The following is a 23,034-nucleotide window of genomic DNA, read 5'->3' on the forward strand; positions in this document are numbered from 1 at the left end:
TAACAGCATGTAAAATGGTGACATTTTGCTGATGTTGCAGACTTAAACTTTAATTCTTACATGCTGTGTAAGCTAACTAAAACCTATTTGACTTCAGTACAGGGTGTGTAATAGAAAGCAGGCATGGCACCTTGCTATGGACCGACAATCCCATAAATGCTGACCTTGTTGTGTTGTGGTGTAGCAAGATGTGTTGCCTGTTGGCACTCAGCACACTTTGGGTAAACCTAGAGGACATCTTGTGATTCTATTACATTTATTTCCCTATTTCTCATTTGTTTGTAAACATGATGCTTTTATTCTTCTGTAACGTGAGAGGATTGTTCTATCTTTTTTACAAATTTAAGGTGTGAGGCACATTTACCACCCGGGAAAGTGTGACGGTGAGGGGATTTTGGCTTAAGGTGCCCACTGGCATAATGCCCCTGGTACAAAAATAGCTATATTTTTGCATAAGTAAAGGGGTGCGCCTGCTGCGTCTCATGGACAAAAAGATGGTCCCATCTTCATTTTCATTGGCGGCCAATTGGGAGGAGAGCTGCGAGGGAGATGAGTGTGGACGCTGGCACTAGAGATGTAAGTGTACCTTGGTAGCAGGCAAGGAGAAGGAGAGGAAGAATTAAGCGGGTCAAGCGGCACGCTGAGCTGATCCGACGACTCTAATTGTGGGCCATTACCTAATTCCATCAGATAATTGCCTGCAGATACAAAACAGCTTTAGAAGTGAAGAGACTATATGCCGCAGAGGTATGCATTGCTGGTTATGTTAATATTTCACATGCAACGAATGCACTGACAGACCTCATATATTTGGATTCTTACCTGTACATGTACGGGTGCCTGCGGACCAGTTCCCATACATGTCACAGCTCAGCTTTTCCAATCCCATAAGAAGAAAGCCTTGGATGCAGTTAAACGTGCAGGTAGAGTTGTAGCTGAACTCTCCAAAGGGATGCGCACAGCCCATGTGTCCTTGTGCTGGTGTAAACAAATGACCACAGCTTACAGCTGTAGTAGAGAAAGAGACATGTGGGTTAAACACATTTGATGCTCTCCAGGAAAACTGTTTTTCAATGACTGTTTTAAATTACATATCTGATTAACACGGAACATCATAAAATTCCCATACAATTGAATAGGCTATGTAAACCAAAATACAGCATTTTGACCGGGTAGACACCAAGAAATGCTTTCTGTTGAGATATGTAGTCCCTTTTCCCCTATTCAGTCTGCACGTGTAAGAGGACTTTCGGCGGGAAACAAGTTCTCATTGTCCTTTAGTGCCTCCATGAAATTCTGATGGGAATTATCTGCATAGAATGTGGTCTAGAGTGGGAAACCCTCTCCTCATGTTTGCCAATCCACCAGGGTCTCTGTTCGCATCACAATTTGATGCATGCTGAGAGGCAGCGATACCTTTGGATTCTTCCCGCTCTTTTGCACTTCAAGTGCAAACCGTAGTGATACAGGTAATGACAGCCGCCTGGTTCAAACATGGCAGCTGGTATTACCGATGAGATCATCACCGTTGGAGCATGCGCGCACGGAGGTCACCTGAGCGAATTGACCACATGATGCAGTGTAAGGCACGGGAACCAGGACATGGGATTCTATGGCAAGACAGGAGGCTCATATTAAAGCAATATGCCCCAAGGCGAGGACCTTAACGAAGGCCCCGGGGCATTACCAGAGTCGGTTATGCCCCCGCCGCGAGGGGCATATAGCTATTAGTACCCCGGCCCACAAAAACTGTGTGACCAGAGCACTAAAAGTTTTTATTTTGTCCCGAAACACTGCAGCGTTTAAAAAAAAAAAAAAAACGACAAAGAAAATGGCCACCGGGAAAGGGAAAACAGAGTCCATTTTCCCTTTCCATGGCAGCCACCGGGAGCTGACGCGCTGGAAACGGAAGCGTTTCCAGCGCGTCCGCTCCTGAAAAAAAGAAGGTAAGTGTGGTTGGGAGGGCGGAAGGGAGGGGAAGGGGAAAAAAATGTTTTAAAAAAAATGTACCTGGGTCCCTGGCGGGGGACGATGGCAGCCTCCAGCCGTGTGGAGGCTCGGAGCGGGGATGGCCCCGTTCCGAGTGTCCACACGGCAGGAGGCTGCCATCGTCCCCCACCGGGGACGCAGGGCTAGAAGGTAAGTGGGGTGGGGAGGGCAGGGAGGAGGGAGGAAAGGGGAGGGAAAAAAAGCCTTACCACATTCCCAGGTGGGGGGTGAAGGTAGCCTCTCTGCTGTGGGGAGGCTCGGAGCGGAGATGGCCCCGATTCGAGCATCCTCATTGGCTGAGGGGCTGCCACGCCCCCCACCGGGAACAAAGGCAGTGGAATCCCGACATAGGGATTCCCAGCCTGGTAATGACTCGGCGAAGGCCAATCAGAATGGCTCTTTCATTCTGATTGCACCCTCGCCGGGTACTAATATGCATTACAATCTTTACTCTGAAACCAGAGTAGCAAAGAAAAACTTTTACAAACAAAATAGAGTTCAATGTCAATGTAAGGGGGGACTCCCCAATCCATCATGGAGGACAGGTCATGCCTTGCAGGAGACCAATGAGCAGGGACCCTCCTCTATATAAGTTCTTTACTCCAATCCCAACTCCTCTTTCTTTGCTGCTGACACCACAGCTAAGTCACTCCTAATTTAGTTGTGCCTTGAATGTTAGTCAGTAGTAGGCCTTGATAGTATATATATATATTGGCCCTAAATCGTTAAATGTTTTTTATAATTTATATTATAGTTCCTTAGGGAACTTTTCTGCTTTGATATCATTGTAGCTGGGAGGCCGCGTGCGGGCATTGCTTTTTTTATTGATGGGTGTAAGAATGTTGGCGCTCGCGCTTGGGAACCTCTGGGTATTAAGAGCGTCTTTATTTTTATACAACTATGTTCATCTTTTAAAAGAATTTAGGCACGGCCCTCATTTCATTTAACAAGCTGTTCAGCGACGTGTGCTGGTCTGTCAGAGGCTTTTGTTTTAGACCCGGCGCCATGGCTCTCCTTTCATTTAACACGCTTTGGTGAGCGTATTTACAGTGACGCGCGCCGGTCTGGAAGCTTCTGCTTCAGACCTGGCACGCGTGGCTCTCCTTTCATTTAACACGCTTTGGTGAGCGTATTTACAGCGACACGTGCCAGTGTGGCAGAAGCTTCTGCTTCAGACCTGGCGCACGTGGCTCTCCTTTCATTTAACGCGCTTTGTTCAGCGTATTTAGAGCGTGCACGGAACTCATTTAATTTAGTAAGCTCTTTCATTGAGTATATCTACAGTGCGCATGTGCTGCTGTAACAAACAGCCTTTTAAATATGGGCTCTATTGTCCGGATGCGTGCCAGTCTGCTGGAAGATTCTGCTTCAGACCTGGCGCGCATGGGCATTTGTATGATTTTAACACATCCTCCATGTTTTCTTTTAATATGGGTGTTATGTTTATTTATATATGTTTATATATGTTTATTTATATATATATATGTACATATGTTTTAACTTTAGCCTGGCGTGCGTGGGCCTCAATTGTTTGGGAAATATACAGAAAGCTTCTGTTTCAGCACAGAAGCGAGATGGCTCAATAGTAAGGCTGCAGGTTTATCATGCAGGAGGACCTGGGTTCGCTTCCTGCCATGTCCAGTGTACACATATGTGCATGGGTATATATATTTTTTAATTGATATTTTTATGGTATAGGTGATTTGCCTTCACTGTAGGTGTGCCATAACCTGCTCGGTTTCAGGCTTTGCCTGAGTTCTAATGCGAGGTTACCCCCTCGTGTACTGCTGGTCACCACACCCTGCTAGTGTGAGCAGTTTCAGGTGCACTTGCTCAGTGTATTCCTCTCTTAAACAATACTTTAAGCTATGTGTGCAGCACATTAACGTTTCCTGTCCACAGTAGCCCGGATGGATCAGTAAGCATCAGTTTTTATAAAAGGGCCCAGTGTTTGGGGCTCCTGTTCGGGCATAACCCCACTTCCTAGGAAGGATTACTTTGTATTTATTATTTATTTATTAATTATTTATTAATACTTCAAAGAAAAGAGTTCTGGAGGAGGTCGTTAACAGACCTTAGGGGGACCCTACCTTCCTTCTAAATATCACTCAGGCGGTAATCTTCAGTCCTTTCGCATCCTTAGGCAGTTCAGTTCCCCTTTTTTTCATATACAAATATTTGGAGATCTATAATCTACTTGCTGAAGAGGGAAATAACCCCTAATATCCCTATTGACGTGCAAGAGCTGTGGAGCTTGATGTACAGATGGGTTTGCCTGCTCGGCAACGCCAATCCCACTCCTTAAAGGGTGGCAGGATTTCCCTTACTATTGTCCCAATATTGTATTGATCAATACAGTTTTATCCATTGGCGGGGACAAGGTTTGCTGAAAGGTTGAGCTCCCAGGTTCTGACCCTGGTGCAGTATTTAGGAAACACTTGCTGGTATCTGAGGGAAGGGTTACCAAATAATACCATATTGGAGTACGCCCCCATACCTTCCTCCCAAGGCTTTGTCTGTTCCCGCTAATACTTCTAGTGGTGTATACAATTTCTCCTCTGCTCGAGGAGTACAAGCCCATTTTGCCCTCAAGGGAGTTGTTTCTCATTGCAGTTTATAAGTGGCAGTTTATTTTCATTCTTTTTACCCTTCAGCGCAGCAAACAGAGTGCTTGCTTTGACATCTGTGCAGAGCCTGCTGACGCAGGTGTCAAATCCTGGAAGGGTAAAAAATAAACATTTAATCCTTCCGAGGTCAATAAATGAACACCACACACCGTGGATAGTAATAATAAGCAGCGCACAGATGCCTGAGGATTTGTAATACTATATAAGTGCTATTTTATTTTATCATGTACAATGTGCTTCTTTTTTTCCTTTCCCCTGATCTCTGGAGAGAACAGTCAGCCTTGTATGCATACTGAGATCCACGCTTCAATGTTGATGGGACAGTGGTGCCAGTATTCCTTCACAGCTTTTCCATTACTGGGCACGATAATTATCCCAATGTCATTGCCTCACCCCTCCCATCCCCCTACTTCTCCCCCAACACCCTTTTGAGGCGGGTTGCATCATAAGTTACACCTCTGGGAGGAACACCTGAAGTTTCATGTGTTATCCTTTAACAGGAGTTCTTGCTCTTGACCAGTGCAGAGCTCACACTGGCCATTTGCCTCCTGTCTGTTTGTTTTCCCCTTCACCATTTTTCCTGGTATTTCACTAACGTAAGCTGCGGGTTCACTTCAGTCATAAGGCGTCCGGATGATATACCTGTTCCTTGTTTTGGTTAAGTTTTCGGGTTTCCAGCCCAGTGGAGTTAGCGGCCCCTCCCTTCTACGGCCTTGGGGATGGGTTTTAGGTGCAAGAGTATAGATTGAAGAGGTGTAAGCGGATCAACTTCTGGGCTTCAGTGTGGACCTCAGGGTTTGTATCCTTCTCCTTCTGGGTTGCAGGGGTCTGGGAGTGGTGCTCATCTTCCATCCAAGTTATTACGGCCTCTCTATCGCAGGACTTTTCGGCGACTCAGCATTAGCCATCCCAGCAAGTATCTGCCAGTATGATTTCTCTAGGGCAGGGAGACATTTTGTTAGTGACTGGGTTCACTTAGCCGTTTGCAGGGCAGGTAGACCTTTTTGGTTCCCTCTGGAGATTGTTCTGGAATAAAGTGCCAGCACAGTGTGCTGGGTGTGTCTAGATAGTTTGCATTCACTAAGACAAAGGTTAGTCCTCCTCCTAAAGAAGCTTAATTTTAACTGTTTAGTGATCAATTTCCTTGCAGTTTAGAGTCTTTCTCAAGGCTATGGGTTTTAGTGGGTCCTCCGGTTGGTTTATGTTCCCCTAGGGGATTTATCACCTTGGGGGAGGGGATTGGTCCAAGCACCTGGTGCTTCTAGCATAGAGTTCAGGCATCCCTATGATGGGAGCGATGGGATGTAAGATACGTTTCTCTTTGCCAAGTTTGTCTCTTAAAGGTCAGGGTTATGTATTTATCTCCCTATAGTCATGATAGCAAAGTTCTTTTTCAAGGGTTCAGGAGGTCTGAGGGTCTCCGTCTTTACGGCTTGACAAATTTAAATCTTCCTGGGGTTTTCAAGAATTTTCGGGAATATCTCTTTGTAATCAGTGTCCTCTAGTTGGGCTCTTCTTAGTCAGGATGTTATTTAGCACCTATCTACTGGGTTTCAGGTGTGGCCCCTCTCTTCCATCCCGCTTCTGTCTCCAGAAGACATAATACTTTTCTGGGTTTAGAAAAATGTACTAGTATACAGATGTAACATATGTCTGGAGACAATGGTGTTCTTAAGAACAGGACTTGGGGTATACTTCTGGGTGCACAAGGTCCTCAAGTCTCTTGCTTTTTTAACTCTACCTAGGATATGTTGTCCTATAACATGTTAATCAGGTGTCCCTTTGACTCCCGCTTGGGCCTTCTAATGAAAGGTTGCCTTTCCAACTCTATTTCTCCAGAGTAGTCATGTGATATGTCTTGTTTCTAATATGTTTTCTTTCATCAACACATGGGATGGAACCAACATAGCTTTCACCCCTCGGAGGGGAGGGGGGTAATTTTCTTTATCTCCAGGAGAACTAACTGTTTAACTTCTTACGTTTACTATCTAGGTTACCATAAGATGATATGACTTTAAGTGTTTTAAATGTTTGATGTTGAAGACAGAGGAGCTTATTTCTCCTATGCTTTTTTCCTGCCTATTACTATAGGAAGACTTTTGTCTGGTGTTCACCCCCTCTTTTTAACCAGTTGGTTTTGGTGGACTGTAAGGAGAGCTGTAATTGGCACATCTTCCTAGTTCTTTGCAGTTAAGACTGCTATGCCTTATGGGACAGTTTTTGGGGCAGCTTAGCCTGCGGTAATACTTTTTTGCAATCAGTTGATTGGTCAAAATAGAAACATTTAGAACACTTCTCCTGTTATTATTGTATTGTCTCTATTGTATTGATCATGTTATAATTAATATGATGCAAGGGCTTCAAACTTGCATAATATGAGCCTCCTGTCTTGCCATAGAATGACTAATCCCCCTCACTAGCCCGAGAAGGGGGTTTAGATTCTATTAAAGACAAGGAGGCGAGAATTATGCCACCCACCCACCCTTGATATGATATGATAAGGCATTTATAGCGCGCCTAGACACAGGTGTTTCAAGAGACAGCATTCTTTGGTTTGTTATTCTTCCCATGCACCCACCCTCTTTGTTTGTTGTTCTTACAGATTCGGGCTGAGATGTTCTGTTCAGGAACGTTTTTCACAGTTACAAGATGTGGAGAGTGCGTGATCCGGGAGCTTTGCTGCATTTTGTCTTCATAATTTATCATCTGGTCTGTGCAGTGAACGTCTGGTTCAAGACAGCTACAGAAAGAGGAGTTGGGATTGGAGTAAAGGAATTATAAAGAGGAGGATCCCTGCTCATTTGTCTTCTGCAGGGCATGACCTGTCCTCCATTATGGTTTGGGGAGTCCCCCCTTACATTGACATTGAACTCTATTTAGTTCTGTTTTCAAACTTTTTGTTAGTAAAAGCTTTTTCTTTGCTGCTGTGGTTTCAGATTAAAGATTGTAATGCATAATACTCGCCTACGTGTCTTTAATAGAATCTAAACCCCCTTCTCACGCTAGTGAGGGGGATTAGTCATTATTCTCTATTGCTTACACCACATCATGAATTCAATATTGAAAATCCCTCGGTAGGAGAACCGATGATGTAAAAGGTTGGATCCTTCTAACGGATTTACAGTCAACAAGAAAAGGCCATCTGATGTGATTTTGACTTTATTTTTGGTGGAAAGTGGTTGCTGGTTTCTTCTGCTATGTTTTCCCATTAGGTATTCATTTATTTGTTTGCACATTGCCACGAGGAACACTCTAGGTGGCGTGGCAGCAGGGACGAGGGGGGCCCTTCACAACATAGAAATGATATATTTATACGATACTTATTTATTAACATTGTTTTTGTATAAATACTATCAGGTTTTTATGTAGTGATTCATGCTGGATTCCTACCGCTGTATGCACTGTGATAATTGCTGCTGTTACTACCCAACTTAGAGGTGCTCAATGTATCAACCATGGAAGAATGAAGCCCTAAAATCAGCCCTTGCGGGGTTTGAACCTTTGAAGTGCAGTCTTGCCTCAAGTGAGAGGTGAGCACTCAACTTGAGAGGAGCTATCCACCCAGCATCATACATTATCTATTGAACAATTTAGAACATCTTGTCACACCTAACAAACATATACATATGTTTGAGCCATGTTGACATATGAGAAACATAAATCAGATGGGAGGAGTGCATGGCTCCTCTCTTCTCAGCTTGTGTTTTCTCTGAAAGTTTGGCTTATAGACATGGTTGCATGACATAAAGCATAATGACAAAGGCTGTCTGTTTTATGGTTATCATGTATTTTAGTTGTCTGCATTTTATTTTTAGAGTTAATGACTATCTGAATTATTCTATATTTATATTTTCTCTAAAACAATTACTCAGACCTATTTAATTTTTATTTATTTATTGGATATTTGTAAGACGCCTATACAACAAGTGGTGTTTCAAGGCTCCACAGGACAGAAAAAGGGGAGGGGGACAAGGGAGAAAGGTACAATAACGGTCCTACTAGGCCTTGTGACATTTGGATCGTGCAAGGGCAGAACAAGAAGTGCGAGGAATGGGGAAATGGGGATGTTCAGGTATGCGCAAACCAAAGTGCTAACATGGTAAGGGAAGCGTGAAGGGGTGAAGTGCAATTGTTACAGGGAGGCCAAATGGCAAGTGCCATGGAAAGCAGGTAAGCGCAGGGAAGAGGAGGGGGGGTGGAATGGTCGGAGGGGCCTGGGGTTCTGTACAGTGGCTTAACACAAAATTTGATGGCCCCCTGCGAGGCATGATGAGGGCCTCCCAACTCGGCAACAAATCACAGGTCGCGTCACACTCTGGGCCGGCCTATATTACCACGCTTGGCAATATGCACAAACGTGCTGCTGCAGGGGTACGCCGCACACTGCACTAGGATAAGACATAAATATGTTTTGATGCATTATACAGCACTCTTTCTGAGAAAAATTGGCTAACATGCCATAGCGTTTGCAATTGTTTTGTAGGGCAACACCAATTCAAAAATCCAATCCAGACAAGTCACCAACAGTGCACAGGAACATTAATGCTTTAATAATTATAATGCTTTGCTGTTAAAAATGCCATGCCACAATGAAAACATGTCTAATGTAGACCAGTCTAGACACGTGATAACATATTACAGTAAAGCATGCCAGGCCACATTTATACATAACTAGACTGGTTGCACCAAAATGCCAGTCGAAGCAATAACACTTATCCATGTCCCTCTACCTCATCCCAGTACTTGTGTATAAGGCAAAGTGCCCCATACACAAGTACTGGGATAAGGAAGAATAGGGCTATGAGTAATGGGGATTACCAATAAGTAACCAAGGGATTAAACACAAGTAGTGGCGCAACACCATTGAGCAAACTGGTCTTCAGCCCTCACCCCAAACCCCCACTGATATTTTGACTCGACCTGGCTGACCTACAGAGCAGTTGCCGGACAGAACACAGATGTTAAACGGCACCTGGGTTTCGCTGTTAACAAAGGCCTGGCAATTATTAACGCAAAGTCCTATAGTCCTATAGGACTCCACGAGAATGGGGACACGGAATCACCAGCACTGTTGCTAATGGTGTCGGTGCTTCTGTGAAAACCATTCCTGTAGGGGCCTTTGCTCCCGGCAGGTCACACCTGCTGGGAGCACCGACCCCTGCAGGCATTCTCGTAGTGTGGCGTACCGGAAAGGATGCCGGTACGTTGCTACCTGCACCCTTATTTCCCGGACCACCAGCCTATTAATGAGGCCCATTGAGTTTCTGGAGGAAGGTGAGCAAAGGGAGAATACCTCTGAGGAGGTGCAGCTAGAGGGCTTCTCGGTGTATTTGTATTTGTTAAAAGATACTTTAAAGTTTAAAGTACCTGGCCAGTAACATCACTTTGTGTGCCCCCTAGGGTCTATCCATTTACTTACAGGGGCTGACCTGCCAGTGGCATCACAACTGCTGCCTCCCATGGGCCTATGCTTGTCTGAACTTGCATTTACAGATTAATACAGACAGGACAATTTTTTAATTTTTAACTGAATTTAAAATTAAGGGAGAAACAGGGAACCCTTATAATGTTTTTGCAATGGCTATTGCATGAGGGCTGGGAATTAAGTCTTTCAGGCTGATGGAGACTTTCTCTGCATACATTGGCGACAAGGATATTGCTGATGCCCTTAATGATGGCTGATTTCTTTTAATTTTTATGTGGAATGGGGAGGTTAAGGGAAGGTCAACAACAAAATAGACAGTTCAGACAATGCAATTCACTTTCACAAAAGGATTATGCAATACTGGATGGTATAACAGGAGTTCACTAAGTAGAGCCGATTATGTGAACATTCCTGTTAATATTGTTCAGTCGGCAAGACTATATTTAGAATATTGTCTCCAGTTTTAGTTTTGGCCACAACGGGGTGGAGAAATATTGATGCCCTTGAGCAGACCAGCTCTAGTAGAAGAGCTGGAGAGTTAAAGATCTGAAGGAAGAACTATGGTAAGCCTACAAAAACGGACACTGGCCAGAAACCCAATATCTTTAACAATAACGTTAATATTAAGCCACCATAGGGCAGGCAAAACAAAATGAAGATATCTCTTGTGCAGCTCACTTCCCACGGACTTAATGCAGCAGTGGGTAGAGGATGTGGCTTTTAGAAGGTAGCTCTTGTTATAAGTAGCTTTGTTCATGTAAACATCTGGATGAACGTCCCTTTGCCAAAGCCATGCTACCTTCTCTGATGCCAGCACAGAGATTCACTGATGACCCTCTGGAAAGTGATGTATGGGGAGGGATAAAGTGTAATGCAGAGCAAAATCCATGAAAGAACATGGCTCCAGTTACTTGGATCTGAAGATCAAGAACAAGTTGGTGGGGATTAAGTTAGCAACAATGAGGAATTGCATAGTTTCAACGCTCCCCTAGCTTGCCAATTACAAAATATTTACTGTACCAAATCATATGACAAGGTCGGTAGGTAGGTAAATTACTTATTTTGGATCAACAAGAAATCCATAAAAGATACAACATACACAACCATTACAACCATTAGACACAATCAATAAAAAATAGAAAATTCAAGCATACAATCATAATTCATTCACTACAGTATCACTTCCAATTCCATAACACAAACACAAGTTCATACTGATAAGAACTTCAATTCATTTAAGAGGTTGCATATATAATACAATTTGGAATAGTTTACAGTCATAGGATTGTTACAATGTTTGCCTTTACAGTCGTAAAATGTTTAAATTTGGCTCAACTGATTCCATCATCACTTTCTACATGTATACCTGGTCTTAAGCGCCTTTCCCGTATTCACCCGATTTTTCTACATATAAGGATACATTCTAGGCTATGGCTTGCGAGGATGCATCCAACAAATAATGCAGTGCTGGCATATGCTGAGAAAAGTTGCTTCCTCTAAATAGCGGTAACAAATACTTTTTCCTTGGGCCACTATAAGCTGGACAGAAAAATAAAAAGTTCACTATATCCTCAAGGCCAACATGACACATAGAACATTTAGCTTCAAATGCCCAGCCCGATCTCCGGCTTCGAACCTCACCCAACTCGCAACACCCACAACGTTCCCTTCTAATAGGTGCACTTTGGTACTTCCAATTTGTCCAAACAAGATATTCCTTTATGCTATTTCACAATATTCTCATCAGTTCTCTATTTGTTGATTTCATTAGCTCTTCTGTCTCTCTGGTATATTTTGCCCACTCAATTAATCTCTTTGTTAGGAGGCAACACCTGCCATTTTCTAATATTTATAAGGGTTCATTAAGTATACTACTGGCATTCACTTCCCCCAACATTTTCTTAATTTTGTTGTCTCCCTTTTTTACCAATATATCCTTTAACAATTTCTGTGTGAGCCTTGCCTTTTCATTAGACCATACCCGCAACCATAACCTGCAGGGCTCCAGGACTTACCTAACTCTCTATGGGAGGCAATATTTGGCGCTGACATGGATATGCCCAGCAGTGATTTCACAAACCTATTTTCCTCTTTTTGCAATATACCCAGATCTCCATACCCCCAGATTGCGGCACCATATTTGATTGCCCCTATAATGCGGGAATTATAGATTTTTTTCACAATACAGAGTGGTTGCTGCTTGTGCTAGTTTATAAAACTATAAATACCACCAACAGATTGTTTTATCATAGGGGCCTGTTTCTGTACATGAGCCTGCCCATTACATTTCTCATTAAAGCATACCCTATAATAGCCGAATTGGGTCACTCTAGGAATAACCAATCCATCACACCATATGTCTGGGAACTTGCATGCTCTTTTCTTCTCTAGACACACCATCATTGCTGATTTGGTGGTAGTAACTGTAACGCTCACCTGGTATCCACGGGGACGTCACTCAGCCCTTTCTGACCTCTTACGACCTCGAATCCTTCCCTGGAGTCTACTCGACTGTAAACTGGGCCTGAAACACAGGATTGGTAGAGTTTTACTCCCTATTGTCTCTGTGTGCTTGAACCCCTTCTTCCCCGGGGTCCAACCCTTCCCTTTGATCCACAGCTCACCTTGTTTTCTTGGAAAGTGTGCTCTCCGTCCTGCTTTCAGCGCAGGGGTGCGTTGATTGATGCGGGCTCGTTGCTGCCTAGTTACTTCACTGGCAAGAGTCCGACAGGTAAGTATAATGAGTCCTTCGAACAGGTCTTTAACTTCTTTCCTTTCCTTCCTTAGTTGATGGCCGGCGTCTGGGGATGGCGACGTGCTGCTGAGATGAGTAGCACTGAAGGTGACTGAGAGCGCGATGCGCGATGCGACCCTTTCGTATTTGTATTGAACTGAGTTCTTTTTCTGTGTCTTTTAGGTGCCGCAACGTTTTCAGCGTGGATGCCGGAAGAAGAAATGCAGTGAGTAAGCGCGGTATGCAGCGCCTCTAGATGTTTCCACGCTAACCTGGAGTGTCTTTTCCCTCTTGCAGATGGATGAGAAGTTCCGGAGACAGAGTTCCCCAGAGCGGCTGGGATTCAGGTAAGCGTTTGAAGCTCGTACAGTCTTTCAAAAATAAGTGAAGATTTGCTGAATGCTTACGAATGCCTTTTTTCTGTTCTTTTCCCTTTTCCTTAGGAAGCGGCGTAGGGATGGGAATGACACCGCCGAAGATGCCCACAGAACAGAAGGAGCGATGAATGATGGGCAGAAGCGCCGCAAGTTAAGGCTGTTCCTAACAGTGTTCTTGTTCTTGCAGAAGCTGAGCGCAGAAGAAAGATGCAGGCCTACTGGAGACCAATCCGAACACAGTGTCACGCTGCAGGTGCAGAAAACACAAAGCATGTTTCTCAGCCTGGGCATAGCTTAAATAGTCTCTGGGTATCCCAGGTGTCTCTGGGCTGAACCACACCCAAACGACTAGACTGCACATGCAGTTCTGGGAACCGAAATATGTGGAGGCATCCATCTTGTCCCCATCAATGCACTACAGGTCCAATCCCCGATGTTATCCTATGGGAGTGAGTGAGTCTGGTGCCACAAGCGCCAAGTTTGACTTCAAGTGGGTCTTTTGAGGGCCATGTAGGTGATCGTGGCCTGGCTCCAGCCTGACATCTTGGAGGGCTGGGGACATGAGGGGCAGGAATCATGACAGTAACTTGAAGATCCAGATTTTTCATATAGGTGGAACATGTATTTACCAAGATCTGCAATTCTCTAGGGGTCCGTGCAATGAGGACGGTATCATCCGCATAAATTAGCATTGTAATCATGTTGCCTATTCTTAGTACATCAGTATTAAATTCCAAAAGAAACTCTAACAATGTATTAATATATAGGGAGAAGAGCAGTGGTGCCAAAACACACCCCTGTCTTACCCCCGATTCAATGGAGAACCAGGCTGTACAATGGCCCTCATTACCAGAGTGAATGCATGCCTCATTGTCCCTATGTAGGGCTTCCACAGTGTCCAATATTGCAACTGGACAATCAAAGGACCTGAGCACGTCCCACAGTTCTTTACGATTTACTTTGTCGAAGGCGGTGCTCAGGTCCACAATTGCCAGGTATATTGATTCTTGTATTATATGCAGAGAGTGGCCGATTATCATGTACAGGTTTAGGCACTGCTCCATTGTCCACAATTTGGGCCTAAAGCCCAGTTGGATTGGGGGATAGAATTTCGTTAGCTGTGACCCACTCTTCTAATTTAGAGAGTAGGCACTTCCCAAACATTTTAAAACTGGTGTTCAAAAGAGATATAAACTGGTATGATTGTGATGTTTTTCTACAACCTTTTTTAGAAATTGGGACAATTATAGCTCTTCGCCATTCCCTTGGTATCCATTTCGTACTCATTATTGCATTAAATGGTATTGTTAAAACAGGACCCCATATTTCATCATTATCTTGATAAAACTCAGCCGGTATTCCATCACTAGCATTGGCACGCCTTCTTTTAGCGATCTGTATTGCTTTTGTCTCCTCTGCAAGTAATAAGAAAACGTGGTACAACGTCCTTTCATCGCGGGATGCTTTTTCGCAGGGGTTTTAATGAAAAAAAACTCATCGAATGTGGGGTGCAGGTGTTCGAGAATATCAAACAATTTGAAGGGGTGGGTGGTTTGGGGGGAACGCCCCCCAAAAAAAATGTGATGAGTTTTTTTCATTAAAAAGTCTGCAGTAAAAACCCGCACGAAAAAAACATCAGCGATAAAATGACATGGAACCGAAAACGTCACCCTTTATATTATCCACACTTCTCCAATTTACCACCGGGACCTGATTGTTTTCCCATTCCTCTGCTTTGTAAACCTTACTAAAATGGTCCACCCATATCTGGTGTGGAATGCCACATTCCAATCCCATTACGCTCACTATATGCAGGGTGACCATTCACTTATTTCCAGGAGCTACAAGTGTCATTATTTGTACTTGATTTTTCTCGCCTATCCCATGCTAGATTGTCCAGCTCTATCTTACGTTTTCTAATCTGGGCTTTATACTTTGCCCTTACCTCAACAATCTCCCTCTTTGAGGACTGTGGACTTTTGAGTAGGCTTAGTAGATTCGCCTTAGCCGATCTACAATCTTTGTCAAGCCATCCCGCCTTTGGGCCCTTTTTCACTTTTGACATGCATCTTCCCATTCATCCCTCTTCAATGTTCCCCATAAGGAGCATGAATGTTTGTACTATTACCACGGGATTAGTATCTGGGTTCAGCAGTGTCTCAATAAGTGCCATATTAGACTAGTTGTCACAATCTTTTTTCCCAGCATAACTTTTGTTGAGTTATTCTATCTCAATCTTTTAGTGCTGTTGCCTTCACAGGCAATTTCTATGATGTGATCAAATGTATTACCTCTCCACTTAGTACCCGGCCAGTTTAAAGCTAGATCTAGAGCATAATTGTCGCTATATAGGTCATCCTTTATTCTAAAGTCCTTCACCAGTCCCCATATGTTGGCAGAGACGAGGAAATAGATAATCTCACCAGGGATGCCCCCCTTGAATCTACCATTGGGTGCTCTAAGTCCTACATCCATCAACCAGTGTCAGAATCGAAGCCCGCACCACACATATTCTTAGCCATCATTTGTGGTGGGGAGAGTCCTAGTACCACATCTTAAACCAGATCATACAGACCTTCAGTCGGACCATTAGTCATTTTTAGGTTCAGGTCACCTCCACACACAATCATTATGTCTTTATACCTTGTTTGGTTTTGTAAACTGTCAATCACCACTTTCAGAGCTTCAATTGGACACAGGCCATCTTTTTCTGAGGGGCTATTATAAATGTTAATACAATACACTGGGAGGCCCTCTAGTGGGATCAGTTTAAGAACTTGAATCAGCGTTTCCCTTTTCACTTTTACTTCTTTGATCTTGCACGCTAGTGAGCCCTTTACCAAAATCGCCAGGCCTCCATAACACCTTCCTCTTTGCCCCTTTTTGGCCTTTATCTGATAGACCAAATACACGTCAAAGACCATTCCTCTTCTTTCCATGTCTCTTGTAATAGGATAATCACAAACCCATTCAGTTTCTCTTTTATAACATTATCAGTTAGTTTCCCCTTAGAGCCCGCTATATTCAATGACAATATTAACACTAATTCCCCATTAACAGCCAAAATCACACATTCTGATTGGCAGTCCATGGTAGATTCTAATGCAGGACACCCTGGGGTTATTGGCCCTGATTCTATTTGTTCACCCTTCTGGGATTTTAGGGGCACACTTTGAGTGTCATGTCTGACCATTGGGGAGGGGTTTAACTGTGGTCAATCCAGTTGTTCAATGGTCGATAAGGGGGTCAAATCTATTTGATACAGCAATATTATTTTGGACCACTTGATCTTTTGTGACCTACCTCTTTGTGGTTTGCAACTCATTGGCTCTGTCCAGTGGATACCTATTCAAATATTCGTTGAGCCGGTCTTTCACCGCTCGCAGGACCAGGGTTGTGTCAGGATAAAAAATCCCAGTGGGCCATCCTATATGAGGAGCTTCCAGCGGTATGTATGAGATTAAAGCCTATTATGTAGGATGCCACTTGCAGGGAATCAAAGGAGACAATAATACAGCCACCTTTGATCGATTTGTTTGTGCCTCCAACCCACCCCACCCTTCTGTCCATTAATATGGAACCTGGAATTATTTGTGGCCCATATATGAGCATTTTTATCCATTGGACAACTTTATTCATCAAACCCTTGTGGTTTCATGTGATTCATTAGCTAAGGGATCAATCCCTACTATTATATCCACTAGTGGCGCCGTTGCAGGTGGGAGATTTAAAATCACTTTTCCATCCCTGGAGTTTTCAGGCCACTTCCCTAAAGGCCATGATACTATGCTTGTATTAACCCGCAGTTTTGCAAATCATTCCCGGACTTTGTATTCAGGATATAGGACCTTTAGGACCTTTAATTAATGTGAATTTCATTTGGCCTTGTACACAACATTGGGATTATTGCCTGTTGCCCGTTTATGGGTATCTGCTCAGTGACTTCACTTTGGACCACATTGCCATTTTTCCCCACGCCCATTTCCCCAGCTATTTTTATCCTTTTTAAACACCTGAGTTAATATGTTCCCCATACTTCTTTTCAGACCACATACCTCATTTTCTGTTTGTCTTGTCATATCATCCATCACATTTAGGAAAGCTTTTTTAGAAAGTCCCATATTGGTTCCAATGAGTCTTTTATTCTTTTACTAACACACTCTTTGAATTGTTCCACTAAAGCTCCTACAGCAATCAAGCTATAAACTTGGTCAGACATAGCACTGATATCATGGATTTCCATGACACTCCTATCACATAATGTGTCCACATCAGACGTAAAGCCCTTTGCAGATTCCAATCGAGTTTCTCCTTCTCTAGCCAGAATATCAACGTTTTCATGATTTAAATTGACCTTTGCGCTCTCCTGCTGGTTAGGTAGTTTTAACGTGTCTAGACAATGTTTTTCCATCGTTTGTGCACTGGCTATGATTGCTACAGGAGCACATTCCTGTGCACCCAAGGTTCCCATTGGTTCTGCCAAAGAGGCTACGATGCCCAGAGCTGCCTCTTGTCCTTCAGGCAGACACAGCCCCGTTTCCCTTAATTCTCTTTGCACATATAAAATGTGTTTTTCAAGTTTCCCTGATATGTCTTTAAGATAACTGTCTAGAACCGATTGGGACTGTGGCTGTAATCCATTAATTCGATTAACCACATTCCTTTTAACTTTCTTTACACTGGTTTCATCCAAACTTGGGTTCGCTTTCCTCTTCCCTATCACTCTGTTATGATATATGGCTTGATCTATCGAGATTATATCAGTAAAGCTTGTGTTTTTAGCACTACTTATAGAACATAGTCATTTTCTAGACTAAAAACAATATATAAAAGCATTTACTAAGAAAAAAGGCAAACAACAATGCACATCAATAAAATGCCATGAATGCAACCAGATACAGTGTAATGCAATACAGTGCAGTGCGATAAAAGTGCAGTGGAACATAAATGAGGCAATATCGAGAAAAATACAAACATCATAAAAAGGACAAAGTACACAATTTCATAGTAACAAAACGTTCAAACTCTGTAAGACCCAAATCACTCCTACACACTTAAAATTGAATTTTTTAAACTAATGTTTGATTTAAAAACTCCTTAAAAAGTTCCATGAAAAAATCTGTTAGAAAATAATCAAAAAGAGTATTTCAACCAAATAAATCGCCAAGATTCAACAAAGTCCTGGAACCACTAAAAATGAATAAATCAATAAAGCCGCTAAAATCAATATGTGGTCTTACAAGTTCACAATATCATAGTAGCCAAGTGCCACATATTCAGGATCTAAATCACCATATGATAAAAAACGTTGTTTTGGCCTTTTATGAGGAGCACGTAGTTACACTTGCTTTAGTTCACTTTTAGATTAAACACAAGCACGTCAGTGGTTCCGGCCAGCCAGAATTACCATTATGTGCATGAGGTAATCAGCACCCGGCTGACTTGAGGGGCTGCCTGAGTCCAACCCCCCCCTCTCCCCTATGCGCATACAGCAAAGTCAAAACTAGGTACGCTCCAGTTCCATGAGTGCAGCCGGCACAATGACCACAGTCACAACCCACAGCTGTGCTTCGAGAGTGGGTGTAAGAGTGGGGGAGAAATATTTCAAAAATATTTTCATCAGAAGCGTCCCACCAACACACTCCGGGTGCAAGAAGAGAAGAACACAAGGCGCTGGGTACCTGCCACCAGCCAGTCGCAAAAATCCTCTCATTCCTACAAAACCAGGTAAATCCAGGAATCAACAATGTAGCGAAGTCCGCGGCATGCCTCCTCCTGCCTTTTGTTGGACTGTATGTTTACTGCAAGCCCGAATATTCTATGCAATCACACACCTCCCTTGGATCACTGTGAATATGTACGCACTGTACACCCTGAACCCAGGACCAGGTCCAAAGAACACGAAACACAAAATACACTCAACCTCACTCTGTCATGCTCTGCTAGGGACTAGTGTTTAGTAGGCATGCAGTGTATAGACGGGCTCTCAGGTAGTGGCAAGTATAGACAGACTTCAGTATTCTCCAAACACGAAACACACTCGACCTCACTCTGCCACGCTCCGGTTGGGACTGGTGTTAAGTAGGCAGGGAGGCAGTGTATCGCCAGTCTCCCAGGTAGTATAGACAGACTTCAGTATTCTCCAAACACGAAGCACACCCGACCTCACTCTGCGACGCTCGGCTTGGGACTGGTGTTTAGTAGGCAGGCAGGTGGTGTAGAGGTGGACTCCCAGGTAGTGGCCGGTATAGACAGACTTCAGTATTCTCCAAACACAAAACTGACTCGACAAGAAGATGGCATTCGATAATTTAACACCATATTGAAAGAGGAAAGGATAACCTAACATCACGCTGTTAGCTATTTTAGAATAGCCTTAGGAAACTGAAGAAAGCATTCATTATGGATATAAAGGAACTATGGTCTTTTTCTTTTCAAGCACAAAATCGTCAAAATCGCCATCCAGGCCTAAAATCAATGTCAGATCAAAGACATCAACCGAACCACAGCAGCTAGAAAAGAACCCATGTCTCGCAGCATCGTTTTTTTTTCTAGCCATGGTGGTTAGGTTGCTGGAGCACACACACACCTCAATCTTCAAGTTGATTGGAGTGTCCTGGACTACTGAAACCAGCATCAACAACGACATCCTGCCCCAGTGGCCTGGGCCTTAATGATAAACCTGCATGGTAGCAACCAAGTATACGGAGAAGTGATTGGGTCATTAACTGGTGTTCACACATTTCGCATGTGTAGGGAGGCAATTAATCTTTTATTACCCACTTAACCCTGGAGACCTGTTGGGTGTCCTGACCCACGTTTAAGCTATCATGCCACAACATTTGGTGCTGTGGGCTTAGAAAATTCAAGATGGCGGAAAACCCACATGTGCGCCGAAATCCAGGAAAGCTGCGCAGTTTGTGCGCACACCGAAATGGTTGCCTCACTTGCCACCCACCAGTGCGAGAACGAAAGGCCGGGTTGCCATGAGGGAAATGGGTTGCCAAAGGAAAAACAGTAGCGCCGGTTAGCTTCAAAGCGCTTTCAAATCACCATTGGACTACCCGCACAGTAGTCTGAAACCATTGGGAATGGCAATGCTGATTGCCAAATGCAACCTAGAATTGTTGGGAATTCATTTTCTTAAATCCCAAAAATGGGTGCAGTACCAGTACTCACCACTATCCAAAAGCCGGCAGTTTAAAACCACCCTGTGTTTCTCTGAAGGCAGGCTCAAACTGTCTATTTTAAACATTGCAACACATCTAAAAACTCACTGGACACCAGCAGACATTTGGTAGAATGGAGTGTTGTGTGCCTACAAAATCTGGGAAATGAAGAGCCCAAAACAATGCTTATAACAAAACTGCTATGGAGTCAGCAGTTTAAGTTGCACTGGATTTAAAGACACTAAAATCGAAAATGTTTAGATTAAATGAGTGACCTATGTTTGGTGTCACATGCCTTTGTAACTGTTTAAATGTCATAGTTTTAAACTTAGAATCAGCCTTCTAGCTGCATATGTGAAAATGTTTAGTTTTATTTGAATGCAGAAACTGGGGAACAGAAATGACAGCTTAAATAGATTCCAATTTGCCTGGCAACTACCCCCATCAGGAGTGAAACTTGAGTCACAGCTGTGTTCCCAGGCCTAGCTGCCCTTTTGCTGCTCACACTAAGGATATGCCATCTATCTGATAATTGAATTACCTGTGCTCTGCAGGAGAGTGAACAATGCAACTCCCTTCACCCAGGCAGAGGGTTTATTGAGAGGATCATAAATGGCTTCCTCTTGAACAATGAGCCTCTCCTGACTCAGGCAAAGGTTTTATTACAGCAGTCGTAAAATGTAGCATCCTCTTGGCAGAAGCTGGGAGGAGCACTGCCTGTGAGAGCAAGCTGGCTTGGCAGAACTGGATAAACCAGTATTTCTACCTTGTGCTGAGAGGAAACCACACCCCTTTGTAGCCAGAATATTGTTTAGAAAAAGATGAATAACTCATAGTACGGACATGTGAAAATTTTATAAATGACACCATAATTCTTGTGATTTTTCTGCCCACATTTTAAGAGGTTTTTAGAACCGGTGGTATGTTCAGGGGGGTTTTAGCGGAAAAGTGGATATTACTCTAAATGTATGCATGTTAAAAATCTGAAACTTCATCAGTTAATGTCCATACTCCCTGCGCACATGTATGTAAAGTTGGGTCAATGTCAGAAATTGAAAAATCAGTTAAAAAGTCAATTATGTGCCATTTCTGAATGCAAGCTCTTAGAAACAGCAGATTTGGACAGAGACATGGCTAAATTCAGCCACACCATGTATATGTAATTTCAAGCAACTGTGTAACTGTGAAATATGTCTTTTATTATCAAATATAGAATGTGTGCAATCTGACAGAGGAGTGTCCTATCTGCAAGCCATAAAATGACATCCCTCTGACTCACAGTTCATTCCCCAATCAAATGAGAAATGGAAGTTTGACCAATTAGAAGCTGAGAGAGAGGTAGGGTCAGTGATGCTAGAACACACCCACATTCTAAACACATGAAAGCAGACAGACAGGACAGATAGGGACCTTCAATTCCATCTGCAGCGGGACGCTCTGCCGGAAAAATCCATACTTTACCTCCATCAAACCACCAGAGAGCCAAACTAGAGACTTCAATCTATCCAGAACTAGAGACCCAGACCGGAGAACCAGAGAGAGCTGACCCAGATCACTGTGAAGTGCAGAGACCAGAGGCGAATTTAAAACCTGACCAGATCCATGGCGAGGCCCATTTCACTCAAGAATATAGTGTGAGTACCTAGAAAACTGTGCAGATCCAATCTCCTAGTTAAAATAATATAATTCAATCTAGTTTAATCTAAGTAGAACTGTCTCCTAACTGTCACCTGTCATTTGTAAAGCTGTCACTTGTCATTTCCTAGTTGCAAGCTGCACTTGTCTTTTTGAACTTTAAAATTTCAAATCTGAAAAACGACCTTTATTTAATCGCTCATATCTCCGCGACCGTTTGTGCTAGAGACTTGCAGTAACTTTCATTTTGAAGCTGAGATCCTAGGCTTTCCTAGGACCCCAAAACGATAGAGATAGTCCTTGTGGTTCCTCTGTAATAGCGCTCAGCGCATCCGCGAATTTTACCGCGATTTGCAAATTTCTTCACATGTAAAAACTGCTGCTGCTTGCCTTCCATTTGCCAGAAATTCGTTTAACCTGCTAACTATCCCTGCCTCATTGCTAGTGTGAGCCTGGACTAATATTAACTAGATACCACTCACCCTGAACCTCTGAAAGGGAATTAAAAGCATTTCCAGCATATTTCTCATCCATTGCTAGCACATATCAAAGCATTTTGCCTCTGTTTTCAAAACTCCTATCTGTTTTCTGTAGTGTAAGCTTGCTGGGGTGAACTGATTTACATTGATTGTATTTCTGAGAACTGTGTGTTTTCCTTCCATTTCCTTGCCTTGCATCAAGGGGGGGAGGGGATTGCCAGAGAAAAGTGATTACATTGTTTGGTTGAAATCATATTGAGTATTTTCTGTACTGCATTCATTGAATATTGCATCCACCTGAGCTTACATAAAGCATCCTCTACCACATTATACTTTTGTTCCTATTTACCAGTGTGCTACCTTATCCATTTCATGTCAACTCATTAGTGATTATAAGAAGTGTGCTAGTGCCAGATTCTCCGTTGTTGATCTTTATCATATCATATTAAGTGTGCTATTCAATTATTAATTTATTATAAAGTGTGATATATATATATTTTAAATTATCAAATAAACCTTTTAAACTTGCAAAACAGAACTACTTCTTGGCTCAGTGGGGTCAGGGGGATTCCAAGAGAGGGGTGTTATATAGGGGTAGT

General features: G+C 43.2%; 1 protein-coding gene across 1 annotated transcript in view; it reads right to left on the reverse strand.

The window, feature by feature from the left end:
- Positions 1–23,034, reverse strand: part of LOC138535425 (P-selectin-like) — an 899,675-nt gene that overhangs the window by 500,200 nt on the left and 376,441 nt on the right. Inside the window, exon 10 of the mRNA XM_069641294.1 lies at positions 823–1,008. Within this exon, the coding sequence (XP_069497395.1) occupies positions 823–1,008 (186 nt within the window). The remainder of the gene's footprint in view (positions 1–822; positions 1,009–23,034) is intronic.

This window comes from Ambystoma mexicanum, chromosome 1q (assembly GCF_040938575.1).
Source record: "Ambystoma mexicanum isolate Mex_15411 chromosome 1q, UKY_AmexF1_1, whole genome shotgun sequence".
Taxonomy (NCBI): domain Eukaryota; kingdom Metazoa; phylum Chordata; class Amphibia; order Caudata; family Ambystomatidae; genus Ambystoma; species Ambystoma mexicanum.